This window comes from Drosophila mauritiana, chromosome 3R (assembly GCF_004382145.1).
Source record: "Drosophila mauritiana strain mau12 chromosome 3R, ASM438214v1, whole genome shotgun sequence".
Lineage (NCBI taxonomy): Eukaryota > Metazoa > Arthropoda > Insecta > Diptera > Drosophilidae > Drosophila > Drosophila mauritiana.
In genome coordinates this window covers 22,513,632-22,532,566 of record NC_046670.1, presented here as the reverse complement: position 1 = coordinate 22,532,566, position 18,935 = coordinate 22,513,632, and the positions used below count along the sequence as shown (strand labels likewise).

At 42.8% G+C, this 18,935-nt stretch overlaps 2 protein-coding genes across 8 annotated transcripts in view; one reads left to right on the top strand and one right to left on the bottom strand.

The window, feature by feature from the left end:
- Positions 1-18,935, bottom strand: part of LOC117142309 (poly(U)-binding-splicing factor PUF60-B) — an 88,321-nt gene that overhangs the window by 13,900 nt on the left and 55,486 nt on the right. For 4 of the 7 annotated variants that reach the window (XM_033306202.1, XM_033306206.1, XM_033306204.1 and 1 more), the window contains one exon: positions 16,263-16,301. The exons of 2 other annotated variants lie outside the window; for them this stretch is intronic. In XM_033306202.1, coding sequence (XP_033162093.1) covers positions 16,263-16,301 — 39 coding nt within the window. Of the gene's footprint in view, positions 1-10,863; positions 11,171-16,262; positions 16,302-18,935 lie in introns of those variants that run through there. One more of the 7 variants, XM_033306209.1, reaches the window with a different exon arrangement.
- On the top strand, positions 7,357-10,186 carry LOC117142311 (vitellogenin-3). The gene is made up of 3 exons (XM_033306210.1): positions 7,357-7,657; positions 7,937-8,651; positions 8,851-10,186. Exons 1-3 carry the CDS (start codon positions 7,546-7,548, stop codon positions 9,665-9,667), a joined length of 1,644 nt encoding a protein of 547 aa, XP_033162101.1. The 5' UTR covers positions 7,357-7,545; the 3' UTR covers positions 9,668-10,186.

Genomic DNA, 18,935 nt, shown 5'->3' with positions numbered 1-18,935 from the left:
CTTGGGACAATTTTCAGTCTTAAATTGGGACCATGTTTTATTTTCCTCTTTTTTTTTTTGTGTGCCAAATGAAACGCATGTGTGTGCGTGTGGTGGGCAAATACAAGTCGTGGGTTGTTGCGTTATTGATTTTTGGCCCAGGAAGTGGGAAATAATGCCACAGGATATGAAATTTATTAAAATAGATTGCAAAATAATTCAATGATGATGTTGAAAGGCAAACTTTGACGGCAGGGGTTGGACTTTTGGGGTGGGTGGGCTTTTCTCCTGCACGTGTGTGTATTTGTGTGGCTTTTCCTCCGTCGGTTGTTGAACTTTCCGAAGCGACGTCGTCTGCAGGATTTTTTGCCGTGTGAAAGACGTCTGTCAATTTTATGGCTACTGACCCAGAAAAATGGAATGCTAAGGAAACCTTTTTGATGTGGCAGGGCGTCACAAATACAGCAAGGATTTGCTGAGCGCCGAAAGTCGTGCGGGAAAGCCCCGAATATGATGTTGGCGATGACATCAGCAGTCGTCGCCGCGATATGTAATTCGATTAGGCGCACTTAACATTCCCCCCTCCTCACATAGAGACCCCTCTACACTTCCCCTGCCGTGCCGCGCATTTTAATTGCGTCAAATAAACAGCAGGGAAGGTGCTTGGTCACGAGCCATCATCCAACTTTTTATGGCCTCCCTCGGACTGATGGCGCACACATTAAATTAAGCACTTGGAGGAGGTGACTTGATATATTTAGGGACGTTGTAGAGAGACGCAATACACTGGGGAAGCCAGCCAATCTTTAACTAGTTTGTCCAATAAGCACTAGAACTGAAAGTGATATATAAATAGAGCTAAGATGGGTTTAAATAAATCTGGTTTATCATGTCATCACTATGACATCTCTATGAAAATCTGCGTCTGTTGGTGAGTAAAATACTTAATTTATAACTAAGCATTCTACCAAATTAGCATAAAGGGAACACAACATCCACAATCATGCAATCTATTTCTCAATCGTCCTTTAGGACTCCCTAGCTCAAAGCAGCTTGTCAGGACAAAGTAATTTCTAATCCGCAACGGCCAACCGATGACAAACTGCAATCTGAAAACCGTGGTCGTCTGAGCGTTTTCCCCAGGGCCAAAAATTGCAATGCAATTTGCCGGATCCATTGCCAGGAACAACAATAACAATCGGATGAAAAAACATGAGAATGAACGAAAAACAAATTGCTCGGCTTTGCTCTTCAAAAACCGCCCAACCATTTCCCACTCTCTCACCTGTCGTTTGTCCTTTGCCCTGCATTTTCCACCCACACCCCCCACTCCCCACAAGTGCATCAAATTTATGTAGACACAAAACTGCAGTTCAGTGAAAAGCGTGAGAGAGCGAGCGGTATTTTCATTGAGAAAATGGCCACAAAATGAAAATGACGGCAACTCTTTTCGAGCTAAAAGCATATGGCGCAACTTTATTGTTTTTACATTTGATTTTTCCACAGCCATGGAAGAAGGGGCGAGCTGAGTGGCAGAGCTCGGGAAAATGAAAAGCACTTGCAACTGGGCAAAGTGCAGAGGGCCACGGAAAACGCCGCATAAGCTCGGCTCTGGGAAAAGTCTATATATCATATATGTGCGATTTACTGGGTGGGTGGCATTCGTTCATCGTTTCGGAGAACTGGAAGCAGCGAGCGCGTCAGCGACTGGAATGAAACCACCCTCGAATGTGTAGCGTCGACCAATACACCGAGCGAAAATGCCCAGCAGTAAGACGCATTTCCACCGGCGGCATATGCATAAATACCGCTGTGAGCAGCCGAAAAGAGATGGAGAGAGCCGAGTGAAAGGGACGGCTGGGAAGCAACCCCCTGAAATCGGGGGAGATATTTTGCAATTGGAATGCGCGCGCAACCCTCGGAAAGCCGACGAAAATCGAGACGATGGTGGCCGCTACCCTGGGCTGCCTTTCAGTCAACTTTGGGTTTCCGTACGTGCAATTTATCCCGGACCGATGACGGATCACACGTACCTCGAAAGCGGGCCACAAACTAACCCAAATCCCCGTTGGATAGTCCCCATCTACTGAGAACTAGACCCCCAATGTGTTTCAGCTAGTGAATAAAGTGCTGCGAAATAAATCACTCCAACTAACTAGGAGATCTGAAAACGATATATACATATATATACCATGAAATCGGACGCTTGCCATTGATATTGTCCTGTCACAGCAGTATTGTAACACTATATTATAGTTTACTGCTGGGTCGGGGCATTAACATTGTTGAGCGTCATTAGCAACGAGCGGCGGACAGGAAAACCTGAGAAAAACGCACCAAGCTTTATTTTCCGGCTTTGTGGAAAACACACACACACACATATGCACGCACGCAGGAGCTCGTCCATTGCGATTGTGTGTGTATATGAGCGACCGGAAAAATCAATTTTCCATTTTTAATTCAAAGCTCACACAGCAAAGGACACTCGCACACACACGCACACAACGCACGTGCATGTATATATGAAATGTACTTATATATACGTGTATGTGTGTGTATCGGGCCAAAAAGGGATAAGCAGGATGCTGCAAATTCTGCAGGACAAGCGAGAGGGACTGAGCGTGAGACAGGGACAGCAGCATCCAGAGAGAGAGAGATCTAAGAGAGAGATTCCGCATACAGGGATAAATCCCATTTTATGTAGACAAAAGCTGAGAAATTAATCAAAATGAGTTAAAAAATTACACACAATTATATTTAATAACCTTAAAAGTTTAGAGCTTGTTAGGACTTTTAGGGACTTCCGTCTACAAGAAATTTAGAATAGAAGGCCAAAAAGCAAGCATCGACCACTCCCTGATTTTTCGTGGGAGTTTCTGGGTGGGCTTAAGAAAGGCATTACAGGGGATGCAGAGGCGTAGCATCCGCTTTTTTCGCCCAAAAAATTGTTGCCAGCCCGAAAAGCCGGAAAAGTACAGAGAAATGCCCAAAAAGTTGCACCAGAATCAGCAGAGCAAAATTCGAGCATCCGAGCATCTTCATCAACAACCCCTAAATATAATCCCAATGCATTATCTGGGCAAAAGGGGCCTGCATAAGGATACCAAACCAAACAACAAAATCCAAAAGGATGACAAAGAACGATGATGAATTGGGAGATTGAGGGCAGGGCAGGGACAGCTGAAAAATGGCATTTAAATGCAGTTCGGTTCGAAAGGTCCTGGGGGGCACCTGGGAATCTCTCGCTAGGGGTGGCTCTCTCTCTTTCTCTCAAAAATCTCACGTTTCTGCAGTTTGCTGATGATGATGATGATGGCCTAGCTATATGGGATTTAATCCACCAAGAGGGGGGTGAGACTCGAAACTTGCCGGCGTGCTATGCACATGCTGTTGCTATTTCATCATTGCCGTTTTGGGCTTATGCCCCTGTCAGCGAGGATCAAAGCAGTTTTGGGCGTTTCTCGGCGTCTGTATGCGTGTGTATCTGTGTCCTGTGCCCTGTGTCCTTTGCCTAAATACTTCGAAATTGGCCAAGCGTTTGTTGTGCACATTCAATTGACAACGCTTAGCTGTGCTTGAGGTAGACAAACTGTTTCTACATGCGAAAAGGGTTCTCAAATCATCCTGTGCATCCTTGTGCCATGATTAAGGATTAAGGGTTGCTGCATTTAATATGCACCGACGGATGTGAAGTGCTTTCGTTTGAAGCGAAAATGTCACAGTGGACATGCAAGCCATGAGTTTGAATACTTATACATTTCACAGCATTTCGAAGGGATTATCTACATGTTGCATAATGGCTTCAGATTAAACATGTTTATTTTTATCCAAATAACCATAGTAATATAATGATTCTCATAGGAAGAGCACTTGATTAAGGACAATGTCATTTCACCTAAATAAACTTGTCAATGAGTTCATTTATTTTTAGTCATAAATCTTTTCCATGTTCTCTGACAAACTATATATTTAGAGAACCCTTCTTTAACCCTTTTAAATAATTAATTGCCAAAATAAAACAAAAAAGAAACGAGTTTCATACACAAAAAACAATAAACGGAATCTGGTGATAAAAGTGCGGAAATTACGTTGACCTAAAAATAAAATTGGCAACCAAGTTTGCCGGCATTGCCACCTAGACACACACATAGAAGGGTACAAGAGAAAAAGAGAGAGAAGGGTACAGAGAGAGAGACGGCTGGATACGCACTTGCACTCATGCACCTCAAAAAACATGAAAAGGTAAACGCTCAACTCACACAAACGCACATGACATCAAAAGACCCGGCGTAAATGGCAGTGGATTCGTCAGGGATAAGAAGGATATATATGTGGACAAGGGTCCTTGCGAGGATGGCTGTGCACGTAAATGCGTGGAAGAGCTGAAGAACTGAAGGGTTAAGGTAAGTGGTTCCCAGTAACCACCGACGACGCGTCCTCCACCCACAGCCATATGCAAATTGTCGGTGCTTTTGTGAGCTTATTAAGTGCTTGAAAGTGCATTACAAAAAATATACGCCCACACGCAGCGCAGAGGAGGGGATGCACGTTGGACGCGAGGAATGGGGGATCAAGGACCTGCAGCCGGAAAAATGCTTTCAAGTCAACCCACTCGGAAATGAGAACCCGGCGACGGCTGCTCCCTTTTCTCGCTCTCTTACGCCGAATGACAGCTTCGATATGAGCGGCTACATAGAGAGAAATTCAAGACAAAAAATAACTAAACTATTAACTAATAATATACGTATATTTGAAAAAAATTATGATTTACACCATAGAAGATATTTTAAATTTATGCCAACTAAGGGGTTTCCTTCCTTGAGCATAGCAAACACAATAGCTCCGCCCAACACACACATGTATTGCTTACAAAACTTGTCCCGCTTTGGGTGTAATTTGCTAATTAAAAGGTGTGACAAAAGTGGGGCCAGCGCCCCATAAAAAGTCTCAAATTACCGAAAGCATCCTTCAACAAGTAAGTGACAAGGACAGTTGGCCAGGAGTCATAGACCACAACCCAGATGCTTGCTCATTTGCATACAATATCGTCTCAGGTGAAACGGGGAGTCCTGCGTGAGGAGCGAGAGATGGGGGAAAGCGCCATTGAAGACGCCACTTGAGGTTGTCAGACAAGCCAGACATCGCTGGCAAGTGGCCACTTAGGCGTCTGAAGGACTCTGCAGAGCCGGAAATTCCTCTGGGCTCTCTGCTTCTCTCAGGGAAATTAACAAACAGGATGCTAGTACCTTCAACTGTTGAGTACTTCTATCATATACAAAAGGACCAATAATTGGCATTTCGGAGGAGAGCACTAGCTTAATTTAAAAGAAAAAATATTTAGTGCTTACAAAAATTTTTCGAAAAATAATAAGATTTGTTTAAAACTAACAGGAAATCCTATAGCTTTAAAAGTCTTGAAATAAGGACGTCTATAAAGCTTGTACAAAAGCACAAAACCTTTCGAGCTTATTCGAAAAGCTCTTTTCTGATGGGGAAGTTCACTTCAATTATGAATAACAGGAATCCAGGACACCTAACAAATCAAAGTCCATAAGCTTTTTGAAAAGCTTTTAGTAGAGCTGTGCTATCCATCGATGGATAAAGGATACAACTGTTAGCCTTAACAGATGCTGTGCAGAGTTGGTACTTTAGTTAACATTTGCATATTTAATTAAACTGAATAAATCAGAAATTTATTTTTAAATATTGTTAAGATCTTCAATTGTTAACTTTTGCGTCTCTGTCTTTTTAATACAGAATATCCAAATTATTTTTTTTTAAACATCATTGATTGGCATTTCTGCTCAAAAACTCTAATGATGAATTTAATTATACAAATTTTAATAGCCATTTTAATAGTTCACATTTTAATAAACAATTTGAAGAGGCACTTCCTTTGCTAGTCATCAAATTTGATGTCAAAAGCCTCACTCAGCCCTAACTGATGTAACAAATTCGTTTATGCCGCTCATTGTTTACCCACAACAGCAACAAAGCCACAAAGGACGTGCATGGGGAATATCAGGCTGAGTCAGCATCTTTGAGCCGACGCATCCTGCTTATGCTCGCAGGATGCAGTGCGACAAGTGCCATTTGAGAAAATGCTTCTTTTTTAGCGATGGGGCATACCCATCCGCCAGCATGAAGGGTGCACACTCGACTGGTAAATGCTGACACCAAAGACCGGCTCAAGTATTTTGCGGGCAAATAGTCCAGAGGACGGGACACTACACCCATCCACACATCCACACCCGGCATGTGCCCACATCCTTAACCAGTCTGAATATGCTCGTAATAAAAGTCACTCGAGTGACATTTTTGAGCTTGCGGCCATAAAGTAAAAGGCAAACAAAGCTCAGACTGCCGGAGTTCCTTTTCCAGTCGCTGTTTTTAATCGATTATTGTCGCGTTATTGTTTTTTATCCCCCATCTCTACGATGGCAAACAAATCCTGTCTGAGTGTCGCATTGCAACAACAATGGGCATGCTGCAAAAAATGCAAATGCAGAAGTCCCAGCACAAACGATTGTACATTGAACTTGTGCCGTATCATCATCATCTCTTCGGGGGCGGAAGTGATTTCACGGGGGGCGAATTGAAATGTCCTCGCATGCTCCGTGACATCATATTCAATATACTCGCACATAATCCCGATAAGAGCGGTGTCTGAGATATGGTTACCTTCGTTTATCTTTCCCTGCTCCTGAGGCTTTTATTTCTACCCTACATCACGCTGTTCTCGTTGTTTTCGTCACGTTTTGCGATCGGCGATAAACCCAATGGAAAACAGCTATGTCCTGCAGCAGGTCCTTCGTCGTCGTTCCTTATTTTCAGGCAAGAAATGCACGCGCCGGATGTCGTAAAAATGGCGACCGCCACTTCCGGTGGGCGGAATTCGCGGAAATATGTGAACTTACCTGGAAAGTAAACAAGAAGAAATGTGCAAATTTTCGATTAGTATGTTTATGCCGCAGGCTTAGGAAAATATTTTTTTTTGCGGGGAAAACACAATCACGAGATTGAGATACATAGTGGTTTAAATATAAAGAGAATGTTAAATCGAATCGTGGGTTGTTAATACATCAATGTTCTTTGTATTTAGCTCACTAGCGTTTCATAAAAGTTGGTAGCACGTGTTAAAACGATTTATTTTATTTTCAGTCAGTACGAAATGGTCTTTTAAATACTTTTGTTATTTCCGTCTGTAATAAACGAGTATTTGTGTTATTTAACCATACTTTCAGAAATATTTTAGGCCAGTATATTGACCTATCCCAAAAAAGATTGAACTCCCGTCATCGAGTGCTAAATGGTACAAAAACTTGGTCAGTGGCACAGATTCCTCCCTTACGCCCCCCCTTCCCATGTCCACTGACTACCAGAACTTTTGTTGACCCAACAGATTAGCAACTAATGGGAGGGCACTCTTCCAGTAATTCCCGTCAACTCAGGCATTAACAATTACCTCTCGTTAAGAGAAATCATCGAAGATGAGAGTGAGAAAAAGTGTGAAGTTCTGCATATTAATAAGCCGAAAAATGAAAATGGTCAAAATAAGCGTGGTAAATGGCTGGCTTTCGTTCAGTACAATTCAGTTCTGCATTACAGTTCGTCGAGGAAAGATCTGATTTTGAAAATATGGGAAACGTTGGACATTTGGCAGTCGTTTTGCAGGCAGGTGACTATCTTCATCTTCATGAACTGTTGGAGCATCAGTAATGTACACGGACAGAAAATATCAGAATCAAAAACTACTGGTTGTGTCACTTTTTTAAAAGTTTATGCAAAATATTTTTTAAGATTCTATTAAACAGTGCTGTGAAAATGTGGAAAATCATCAAAAACACCTATTTAAATATCAATGATTTCTGGTTTTTCTTTGTGTGCCTTACTCATTTGCGGATTGGTCTAGTTGCACAGTTTCGAGACTAATGCACTTTCATTTCGTTGACACCAGTTTGTTTGTGGCTCGCTGCAGCAAAGCTGAAAGCGTCTGATTACAGGCCTGGTTCTGAGGACTATAATGTCGCTGCAGACAACAATCAATTGCAGCAGGAGGAGAAGGTGATGACTATGGCGATGGCGATGACTCTGGCGAAGACGAATCCGAGCCCGAGACCCGCAGTGCAAGTAAAAGTGACAAATGAAGTGGAAAGTGCCCTCAGAATGGGAACAATGATGATGTGGATGAGAAATCGGGGCGGTGAGCGGTGGCAGACGAACTACTTTGACACACAAATGCCACTGCTGTCGTCTGGCCTAATGAGTCCCGGCCAGCTGCCAATATTGGATGATCAGCATGGGCGGCAGGAGCAGTTGGAGAGGCATTACTTGGCCCACGGGCCCAGTTCGGTTGAACAGCAATTACTCCGCCTGCAGCCGGACTACAAATTGCTGTACAGCGCCGAGCACCACACCTACTTCCACCTGCACACCCTGGTCCCGCAGGACAATGCCAACCGCCAGACAGGACCATCGAAATCCGAGAAGGCATTGCCACATCGCCGGCTATTCCAGCAGGTCGTGGGCAACACGCTGACCGCCGCCTTTGGTCTGAACGTGATGAACAAGGGGGACCAGGAACAGAACCGGCAGTTCACCAGCGAACCGGTGAATCTCTACGATGCCGCCTCGTTGCGACGGTCTCGCTTCAGTCCCTTCAATCCCACCAGGTGAGTGCAGCCGGATGAAAGCTACCCGACCATTATGTGCGAGTTTTGAGAGCCATTTCGATAGCCAATTACGGTTTTAAAAGCCCTACGGCCAATGGAAGCTTGGTTTACGGGATAAAAACGTATTAAGGTTGCACTGAAGAATTATATGATTGAGATATTTGATTAAAAATTCTAACTAATATCTTATACTTTTCAGAATCCTTATTCACGGCTGGTTGGGCAATGAAAATGCCAACATGTACAACGAGCTATTGCCAGCTTACTTTGATCTGAGAAATGGCAACTACAACATCTTCACCGTGGACTGGGGACGTGGAGCCATAGCGGACTATATAACGGCCAGCTATAGGGTCAAGCCGGTGGGTCAGGTTTTGGCCAAGTTCGTGGACTTCCTGCATCAGGAGGCGGGAATGCGTTTCGAGGATCTCCAGCTCGTCGGATTCAGCATGGGCGCACATGTGGCGGGACTGGCAGGCAAACATTTGCAGACCGGTCGCCTTCGGATGATCCGAGCTTTGGATCCGGCTCTACCCTTCTTCCGGTATGCCAAGCCAAAGGAGCGGCTGACCGCCGAGGATGCCGACTATGTGGAGGTGCTGCACACCAGTGTGGGCAGCTATGGATTTGATCGACCCGTGGGTCATGCGGATTTCTATGCCAACTGGGGCAGCCAGCAACCAGGTTGCTTTTGGCATGAATGCAGCCATTGGAGGGCATTTATGCTGTTCGCCGAGAGTCTGGCAAGGGATCAGGCAACGGGCTTCTTATCCCAGGGCTGTCCAGCTGCTGAATGGCAGCAGTTGACCCGATTCCAACGCTGCCCAAAGGACACCGGAGTTGTGCAGACCATGGGCGGGGATTTGGCCAACGTGTCGGCGGAGTTCTTGGCCCAAAGACAGGGTGTCTATTATTTCCAAACAAACGACCAGCCACCCTATGTTTTAGCACAAAACGCCAGCTCGAAAAGGGCGGCACACATACAAATAAATAGTGAAATGGCTGAGAGAACGTAATGAGCAAAATGCAAGTGCAGTTCGCGTTTTTATTTCTAATTAGTAAGTGCATGTGTACTATACACACTCACGTGTGTGTATTTGTGCTGTCCCATTTCTAAAAGCCGGCTGGCAAAATTAAAAAATGCTGCCATGTGTAAAATGCTTTTCATGCCAGTCGCAGGCAGTAAAAATAGCAAAAAAAGGGAGTAAAATTTATGAAAACATCCATGCAGGAAATAGAAGGAAGAACACAAAACCGAGTGTAGTTCAGTCTGGAAAATCAACTAGAAATATGTGCGCCAAAAAAAAAAAAAAATACGAACCGAAAAATCTTGTCTGCCAGACAGCTTGGAAAATTAAAAATTGCATTCCCTAAAACTTGTATTACACGTATTTTGTAACTACCACACATAATAAAATTTAACGAAAATATAGCAAATGTTGCGTTTTTTCACTGATAAAGCTGTATCTAAGTTAAGTTAGAAGTGATAAATAAAAAAGCCTCATAGAAAAGTTGCCCAACAACCCCAAGCCGAGTAAAAATGCTTGGAAAAACAAAGAAAAACTTCTCGTGAGTTCCCCATTAATGTTTCAGCCTGCATGCTGGCATTATAAATTCAAAACATTGGCTTAGCTGGCAAGTCAAGGCTTAAATGGCCAAGGTAACACGCTCCCACAAAATATATAGCACACTTTGGGGCATTGAGACCTTGGTTCTGGCCAAATTGTCGCACGGCTGCCGCTAATGTGATTTTTACGCATCATTTGAGTGAGCAGCAGTCCATTGGCCAAAGGGCACAAAAACGTAGAAAACTTGGCAGCTGCCGATGGATGCCATAGAAAATTACGAGAACAAATATTGGCAAAAGCAAGACAAATATGGCGCACAACATTCCCTTGGGTTGATAAAACGAATGCGAACCGCAAGAGTATTTATTTTGTACATTTTTGTAATATGTTAAGTGTATTTGTTTGCCAGGAAATTGCATATAAAATGTGCTCGCTGAAACTTCACTGTCTTTCTTCGACACAGAAAAGGCTATGAAAATATTTAAATAAATTGTTTAAAGCTGGCACAACTTCACAAATTGAAATATATGTGAAAACTTTGATGCATTTTCCAGGAGATTTCTTTCTTAACCGCATTTTTCCATTGTAAACGAAGTAAACATATTTTCAAACGATTTAACTGTACTAATTCTATACTTTCTTACCACAAAATAGTTTCTAAATAATTCATTTCAATTCAGATAGCACGGATTACTTTTAACTTAGTTGAGAATCTTTGCACTGAATTTAATATTTTCCCTTCCACTGGCTGCCCAAACCGAATTAGCAATCATTCGTTTAAACTTTATCTCTTTGGCAGCAGCACTAATAATTAAATTAGCTCGAGAGTAGCCAAGATATTCACTTTGAGACTGGAGAATTCAACTTTTTTCCTTGGTTAACTGCTCTTATTATTTCCTTGAGGGCAGACAAAAGAATCGAGTGCAAAACGAATCGAATAAAACCCGCCGACTGTTGCCAGTTGTGCACTGCAAAGCAAACTGAAAATGTTCTCAGCCAAATGGAAAAACTACAAAAAAAAAGACGGCAAAAAAGATGGCTAATTTGTGTCGCGTCTTCCAGCGAAGGGTTGCGAATCGGGGGGGAAGTGGTTGGATCGTGGGTGATTGGCGGTGGGGTGCTTGAGCAGGCGGAGGTTACTCTGGGAAGCCTATGAAATGTGGCCGCACTTGAGCCAAAGAGTTGACGCACAAACTGCAGCAACACTGAGCTGAAAACCCGAACGGAAAACTGAGCTGAGCGCTCAGACAATGCATTCCTAATTCCTGCCAGAGGGTGGGAAAAGGGGATGGGATTTGGGGTTGGGAGCCACGCCCACCAGTGCACAGAAAATAAAACTATATATATAAAAACTTATTGTATCTATAGTATGAATACAAACAATGTATGATGATTATCACACACATGCTTTACCATTTCATTTATATTGCAAATAATTTAATTTAAATTTTAAAATGTTTTCCGTGTAGTAACAGTTTTATGCTTGTTCCTTTTTTGGACTGGCAGCACATCAAACCGAACTGACTGCAGGTCCCCAAGAAGCAGTCATAAAGTGTCGCGTTCCGTGCTTCCGTTCCGCTTACCTCCCACTTACCTCCACCCATTTCCCCACCTGCCTGTTGGAGCTCACCCCTTAGCTTGCCTTGGCTTCCGGCGCACGCACCCAAACGGACGGATAAGTTTGCCAGCTGTTTGTCTCCGGCAGAAAGCGCATACTACTTTGCCCACAAGCAGCACTGCTCTCAGTAATAAGCAGGCGGATTAGCCGGGCTATTCATCTGCTCATCTCAGGGGGGTGTGGGAGTGAGCTAGGAGCTCCCGCGTCCTGGGAATCTGTCGTGTATTGGCAGCTTAGTACACAAAGCCACCGTCGGAACACTTGGGAAATCTCAAGTGTAGGCCTCTAATACGTCTGAGCCTAGTAATGCCCGCCATCCTCCAACTAAACTATTTAAATCACTTATTCTGCTTGGCATTGAACGCTCTCTTTAAGTAAAGTTGAAAAGTTTAAATACTCACAACCTTATATGCATAGCTCTTCTTCAAGTTATTAAATTGTGAACCATTTTTGTTATTGTTTTAACCCCAAGAGTTAACCTAGCAAAAACCAGCATTTGCTTTGTAACTCGCATCTGAAAAACTGCAAGTGAAACTAGGGAGAAACGTCCGGCTGAATGGGGCGCCACCAATGTTTGACAAGATTGTGGTAAAAAAAAGTGGAAAACCCCATGAAAATCCATGTGGGTGTGAAAAGATGCCCGACAACAGCAACAGCAGGTGGCCTTTAGTGGTGGAAAGGTGGGTGGGTGGAGCTCCGTTGTCAACACACACAGTTGGTGGTCCACTCGGCTAGGTGACCAACGGAACGTTTATTTAATTGAAAGGTCAGTCGGTAGGATACAGTTGCCTAAACCGTTTTGGGGTGGAGAACTCACAACGGCGAACGGAACAAAAGGTTGATTAAGGGCAAAATGAAGAGCACAATGGTAGGTGGAATAGGATTAGTTGCTGGAAAGGATTTCAATAGATGTGGAAATAGCTGAGCGCACTGAACTCAATGGTTTCAGATATGGCCAGCAGATGACAAAATACGTAGAAATGGTGTAAGCCAGCTAATGAAAATAGCTGCACTTATAAACTGGGTCAAAAAAAGGGGCTCATATCATAAATCTAAAAGCCCCTTTGAAAACAAGCTCTAACCACTTGGCGCCCAAATTGGGCTAACTATCAAATCAAAGTAGCTGGTAACAATTACATCACTTTGCAGACAATGCCGAAGGCAACAAGGACATTTGGATTTTCGTGGGGCCAGGACGCTGCACTTATATCCAAAACTCACTCAAGCAATTAGCTCAAAAGGTGAGGTTGAGGTCGATAGGTGGGGTGGGTTTTGGGTGTTTGTGACTCACAAAGCGGCGTCGTCAACTGAAGCCCTACGAAAAAGTTTCAGTTTTTGCGCAAACAAATTGGATTATTCGATTACGTGTTTGTACAAGCGCAGTGGAATAACGTTCACGGGGGTTGTTGGGGGAAGCCAAAGGGGCTGAGGTGCGGAAAACCAGGTGAGTTGCAGGTGGAAGGGGGCTGGGCACAAGGTGGGCTGAGGTTGGATTGTAAAGCGGCCAAGGGAACAAGTTTTTAAGGGCACCTTTGGGGTTCGGTTTCTTTTTTTTTTTTTTCAACGTAGGGGTTGCAGCTCTCTTGTTTGATTTTGATTTATTTGGCATTTGTTTGCCAATTGGCAAATGTTTGCCAGTCTATAGAGAGCAGAAATGTAATCTATTATGGATGGACTTCCTTTGCTGGCTGGAAAATCGAAATTTGTAATTGGATATATTATTGCAAAAACTTTTGAATCGATTTTTGAAGGTTTTAAAAGGGCAATACTAATTATTTCGATAACTGATGACAGATAAATTTAATAATACGTTTTATTATCAAAAATATTAGCAAAAACATCCGTTCTAACTGTCAGAACAATGGCAGATATCTATTTTTCCATACTGCATTGCTGCCCCACAAAGGGTGCCTAAAAATAAAGTCCAACCAACTGAGCGGCGCCCAAATTGAAAGTCAATATAGTGAACAGTTGGCAAACACCTCGTGCTGCCAGCAACTGAAATTTATTGTTACAAACTGGCTTAATTGCTGGCCAACTGGTGGAAGGGGCTTTTCAAATTCTGCCCAACTCTTTTCTAAGCTTTTATTGAACGTGGAACCTGGGTGAATTGAGTGTGTGTGGGATGTCTGGGCACTTTGATTGCTTGCTTTTAAAATGAATTTTATATAGTGGCTTTGGCCAGGTGTTTGACATTTGTGCAATATGTGGAGGACGGTGCTCTTATTTATTTTGCTTGTAATTTCTTGTTCGCCATTGAGCGGCCCGCAGCTGTCAGTGTGCCTGTCAGATGGTGCGTATGAGTGATTTTTAATTTAAATTTAAATCAAACAAAAGGCAAAAGGCGAAAGGCAGCGCGCAACTAACACACATCCTTGCTCTAATGAAACTCAAGGCAGCCCGCAGCTAAGAAGAACTCCAGAATCAACAAACTAGTGGCAAAATGGCGCAAAATGGGCGTCCGAGCAAAGTGTGAAGCACAAAAGTTTGGGCCACTGGGTGGCTGAGGAACAACATGTGCGAGTTATGTGCAATCGATAAGCTCGAGCGGAGCGTATTTTGCTGACGGCTGACAATTAACCCCTTACGTGCCAATTGGTAGCTAAATAAATTAACCCACACACACACACACACACAAACACAGGCGCATCGTTGCCAACAACAAAGTCAGCAAAAATCTTGGCATTTTAATTGGCCCTGCCGACGCCTTGAAGTTGGCCATAAAAAAGTTTACCAACAGTCAACTTCAAAGGCTTTAACGGAAACATAACCTTAATGCAAAGTGCCTTGAAAGTTGGGTAAACTTGAACAGTTCTGGAAAAGTAAGGTAATTAAATTGGGCCCATTGTTTACATTTTCCAGAGCACCCTTCTCATGCTTTTCCCGGTAATGAAAATTAATCAAGCATACGCCATGTGTGACATGGGTGAAGGGCTTTGAATGGTCAAGAGTAAGGAAACTTTTAAAATATCACAATTTAAATATTTATGGTTATTAAAGAAAATGTGTTAGTACTATTAAAAACGAATGTAAAAATATATAAGAACGAAAACTTCTGATATCCCAATAAAAGTATATAAATCGCTGCAGAAAAACCCACACAAAAGTCGGAAAAGTTACTTTACTTGCCATTAAGCTTGACAGTCAATTCAGGACACACTTACACTCACATATGCCAGACGTGCTCGCCTCTTTTCCTTTTGTGTTAAGCAAAGATCCTGGCTATCAGCCCACTGGATTTTCCGCCCATCGCCTGGCACAATACGGATTGAACGATTCTACATTATAATTCATTGAGCGAGCAACGCGATTTTTGGCATTCCTCAACTGAGCTACAATTCCCCGGAAAGTTGAGTAAAGTGATGTAAAAATGGAGGGAATGGCGGGAACCCCCATCACTTTTAACAATGACATTCGTTGACCCCACCATGCCCCCCATTTCCACCTGACCCCCCTCTGAGAGCAAACATTGTGCAAAATGTGCATATGCCAGAGGGCTGCTGTGAGTTTTCCCGAGCTCCACAAACTTTCCCCACCGCAATTTTTGTCGTTTGTTGGCATTTTACTTCCCCAGTCTCACTCACTGGCTTTCTCTGTCACTTTTTTATTTACTCTGATTTTTATACATGAGTTTGTATTTCATTTCGTGTCATACGCATACTACGGTAACGAACAAAGCACTTGGGGAAAAAATTAAGCAATTTAAAGCGGCAACGCTTTTCTTTATTGCTTGCAAAAAACATATGCGCGAAGTAAGCAAATAAACCCGTCGATTTACACTAATTGTTTGATTGTTTTCGCCATGAAATGGTAGTTTAATTGCTGGCACTTTAATCGTTGAAATATTTTAAATGTTCGATGCGTTTTTTAGCTTTCTTTCAGCTGATAAAATTGAGCGAGTTGGAAAAAAGTGTAGTAAGACTAGAAAAACTAACTTCTCAGCTGATAATTTAAGTAGAATTCATTAAAGCCACACATTTAAACATTAGAATAGTAATGGCCACTCGAATTTTAAACGAAGTTGGGCCCAACTTCAATGCTTCCACTTTCCCCGGGGGAGTTTGGCTAAACTTTTGTTTCGGTTTTTATTTTGTATGCCAATTATAAAGGACGGCCGAGCTGCCAAAGGCGAGAGTCAAGTTAAAGCGGGGTTTGGGATTTTTGGAAGCCACTCGGCGAAAGTTTGATTAAATTTGTATTTGAATTTTTGCTCGTAAAGGTTTGCTTTTAAAGTTTGCCCACAGCCCACATAATGAATCGATAATGAATTTAATCCGTGTGGGTGAAAGGATACATTATGGCAGTGAGTCAATCACAATGCAAGGATAATATGATCAGGACTTAAAGCCGCTGTGGCGGACCCTTTTCTTTCTACTATTATTAAATTATATATGGGCATAATTAAGCGTAAGTCCCACGGCTTACCCGGCATATAGAGAAGTGGCGTTCATCTCCGATACTGACCTGCAAAAGACAAAGAGCAGAGCGGGAAAGAAAACGTGATTATAGTACGGTCAATTATAAGTTTTCAGTTCATCGAGGGTCTAGTACGGGTAAAAGCTAAAGATAATGACGAAAAAACAGCAACACGAGCAACAACTTCAACTACGTTTAACTAGGAAATTAAGTTGTCTGTTTATTTATTTATTTTTTTTTTACTTTGCGAGTGAAAGCGAGTCCTGCAACAACAGCTTACGGGCTAAAGTCAATTTTTGCCGTAAATTGCATTTCCCTTCGAGGGTTAGACGATATCCCCGGGCCAAAGAAACAGGAGTGAGTGGAAAATCTGCACAGCTGATAGGTAAAGCGCAACAAAAGTGCGAAGCAAAAAGGACGAGTATAAAATGTAAAAGCGGAAGTTTAAGTTCTTCTTCCTTTTCAGCGACGGATAAAAGTTGATCAACATCAAGGGTCAGACGGCTGCCTGGCTGGTGTCCATCAAAAAACTCGGAGCGAAAGCTGCATAAAACCATATGAAATGCCAAGTTGAAGTGGTAGTTTTCACGGAAATATATCAATCAGTCAAGTCAACAAATGGGGGCAATTCATCAACAGGATGTGAATCGAATAATAAACATTACTTTGCTCAAAAATTTATCAAGAGAAACTTTACCGAACTAGCAAATGAATAATCACAACTTTCAATTGTGCCACTGGGTATAAACTTTATGAAAAGTACTTCGTAATTAGATAAATTAATTAGTCATACTCTAATTACTCGAATTAGATACCAAACTTTATACTTAAAGCTTTTCTCGTCGCCCAGATTTTCACGGCTAAGAGGTCACTAGTTTATGCTCCTATAAGGTTGTGAAATTGTGTTTGAGATAATCTCTGTACTCTGCTGTCCCTTTCCTTTTCTGCAAATCAATATCACACTTTGACACAAGTTTCATTAGAGAACATATTGATCCTGGGAAAGCAGAAGTTATCCTTCGGCCCGACGAGATGAACAAGAAGCTAAGGGGGCCAAGTGACGAGATGCACGTGCCAAAAGTCTCAAGTTTAGCTGTTGCTGTGGCTACTCACAAAAAATTCGCCCAAGGCGCTTGCAGGAAAAAAGGGCGGGCGGAAAATGGGCGAGGTGGTATGTGGAAAATTGAGGAAAAGCCGAGTGGGATGAGCAAAAAGATGACGACAGCTTGGGCTTGTCATGGTAAACGCGATGCGGGCGTTTGCTTGGCCTTTGGCAAAGTTTCTTATTGCATGCATGTGGTGCTGAAAAAACGGGAAAATGGGGAAAACTGGGTGGTGGCGAGAAATAGTGTTGCATATTTATGTGTGCACCGACCAACGGACTGTTTGAAGGCTTTTGTAATTAAAAAAAGCAAAATCTTCACCCCAACCAAGCACCTGGCCGTCTACAGTGGACATACAATAAGCTGAACTCCAAGCTGTTAATATTTTTATCAAAATTAAATCATTCTATTATAGCAAGAGGTTAAATCATTATCAATGATTTAAACTAAATAAAAATATTTATTTTATACTCATTTCAGTTTCTTGAATTCATACTCAAGACTTAGCTGGACTCTACTGTAAATCTTTTGCCTTTTATGTGGATGAGTTTCCATTTTGCAGCGGCGCTGGAAGGGGGCGGTGGGCGTGGGCTGAAGGATGGAAGAGTCGCAACGCTTAAGGATACTTGTGCAAGATTTATGATGTGTTAGTTTTTTTCGAGTGGAGTTCCTCGCCCAACATGCATATGCATATGCTCAAGCATGCAATTTCTGTTTCCCACTGTTTCACCCTCGGTTTTTTTTAGCCCCCACTCACTCACACGCTTTCCTCGCATTTGGCAAATGGCGCTCAATTTTTTAATGAGCGCGCCGGAAATGTGGAAAATGTCTGCGTGCCTGTGTGGGTAAGTATGTGAGTGTGTGCGTGTGTGTGTGTGTGTTCGGTTGTAAGCGTACGGGTGTCACTTTGATTTATGAACATCGGCCTGGCATCCGACAGATTTTGTCATTTTCAGCTGTCGCTCTTTGTGGTGGAAAGTGCGCTTTTAGCCGGGCGCAAAAGAAAATTATTTTTAATGGTCACATGAAGGCGTGAAGTGTCCTCCAACTCGTCCTGTTATTTTGGATATTGATACGTAAGCCCTTCGCCGCAGCACTTAAACTGTATTTACGCACATGCGTCCATTAATCAAACAATTTATCAAAACATGTCATTTGACGGCGCTCCGAGGAGTGTAATAATGTGCGAATACTCCTACTATTATCGCTCAACCTAACCGGAAGGAACCGACTTGTGGGCTCAGATTGCTGCCATCGTGTTGGGGCTGTCAATCATGATGGCGACAAGGATCGTTTATTGTCCTACTCCCCAAGGCCAATTATCGTTAGTCAGGGAAAAATATGTAATCAAATACATTGCAAAAAAGAAGTGCTTTCAATTCAAATAATATTATTGTTCAGTATGAATATATCCTTCAAGACTCTCAGACAGTTTTGCACATATAAGGAGCTGCACAACCGATGGGGCTAGAGTTTACCAGGATTCACCCAAGTCGGAAGGAGGTTAATAACAAGGCGTTCACACACGCAGGATGGGAAATGTGGAGAGATCTTTAGTGGGGCCACTCTTGTGTGCTCT

Coding starts and splice junctions, on each gene's coding strand:
- LOC117142311 (XM_033306210.1), top strand. CDS start 7,546: ATGGCTGGCTTTCGTTCAGTACAATTCAGTTCTGCATTACAGTTCGTC. Junction 7,658..7,936: donor GGCAGTCGTTTTGCAGGCAG/GTGACTATCTTC, acceptor CGTTGACACCAG/TTTGTTTGTGGCTCGCTGCA. Junction 8,652..8,850: donor AGTCCCTTCAATCCCACCAG/GTGAGTGCAGCC, acceptor TATACTTTTCAG/AATCCTTATTCACGGCTGGT.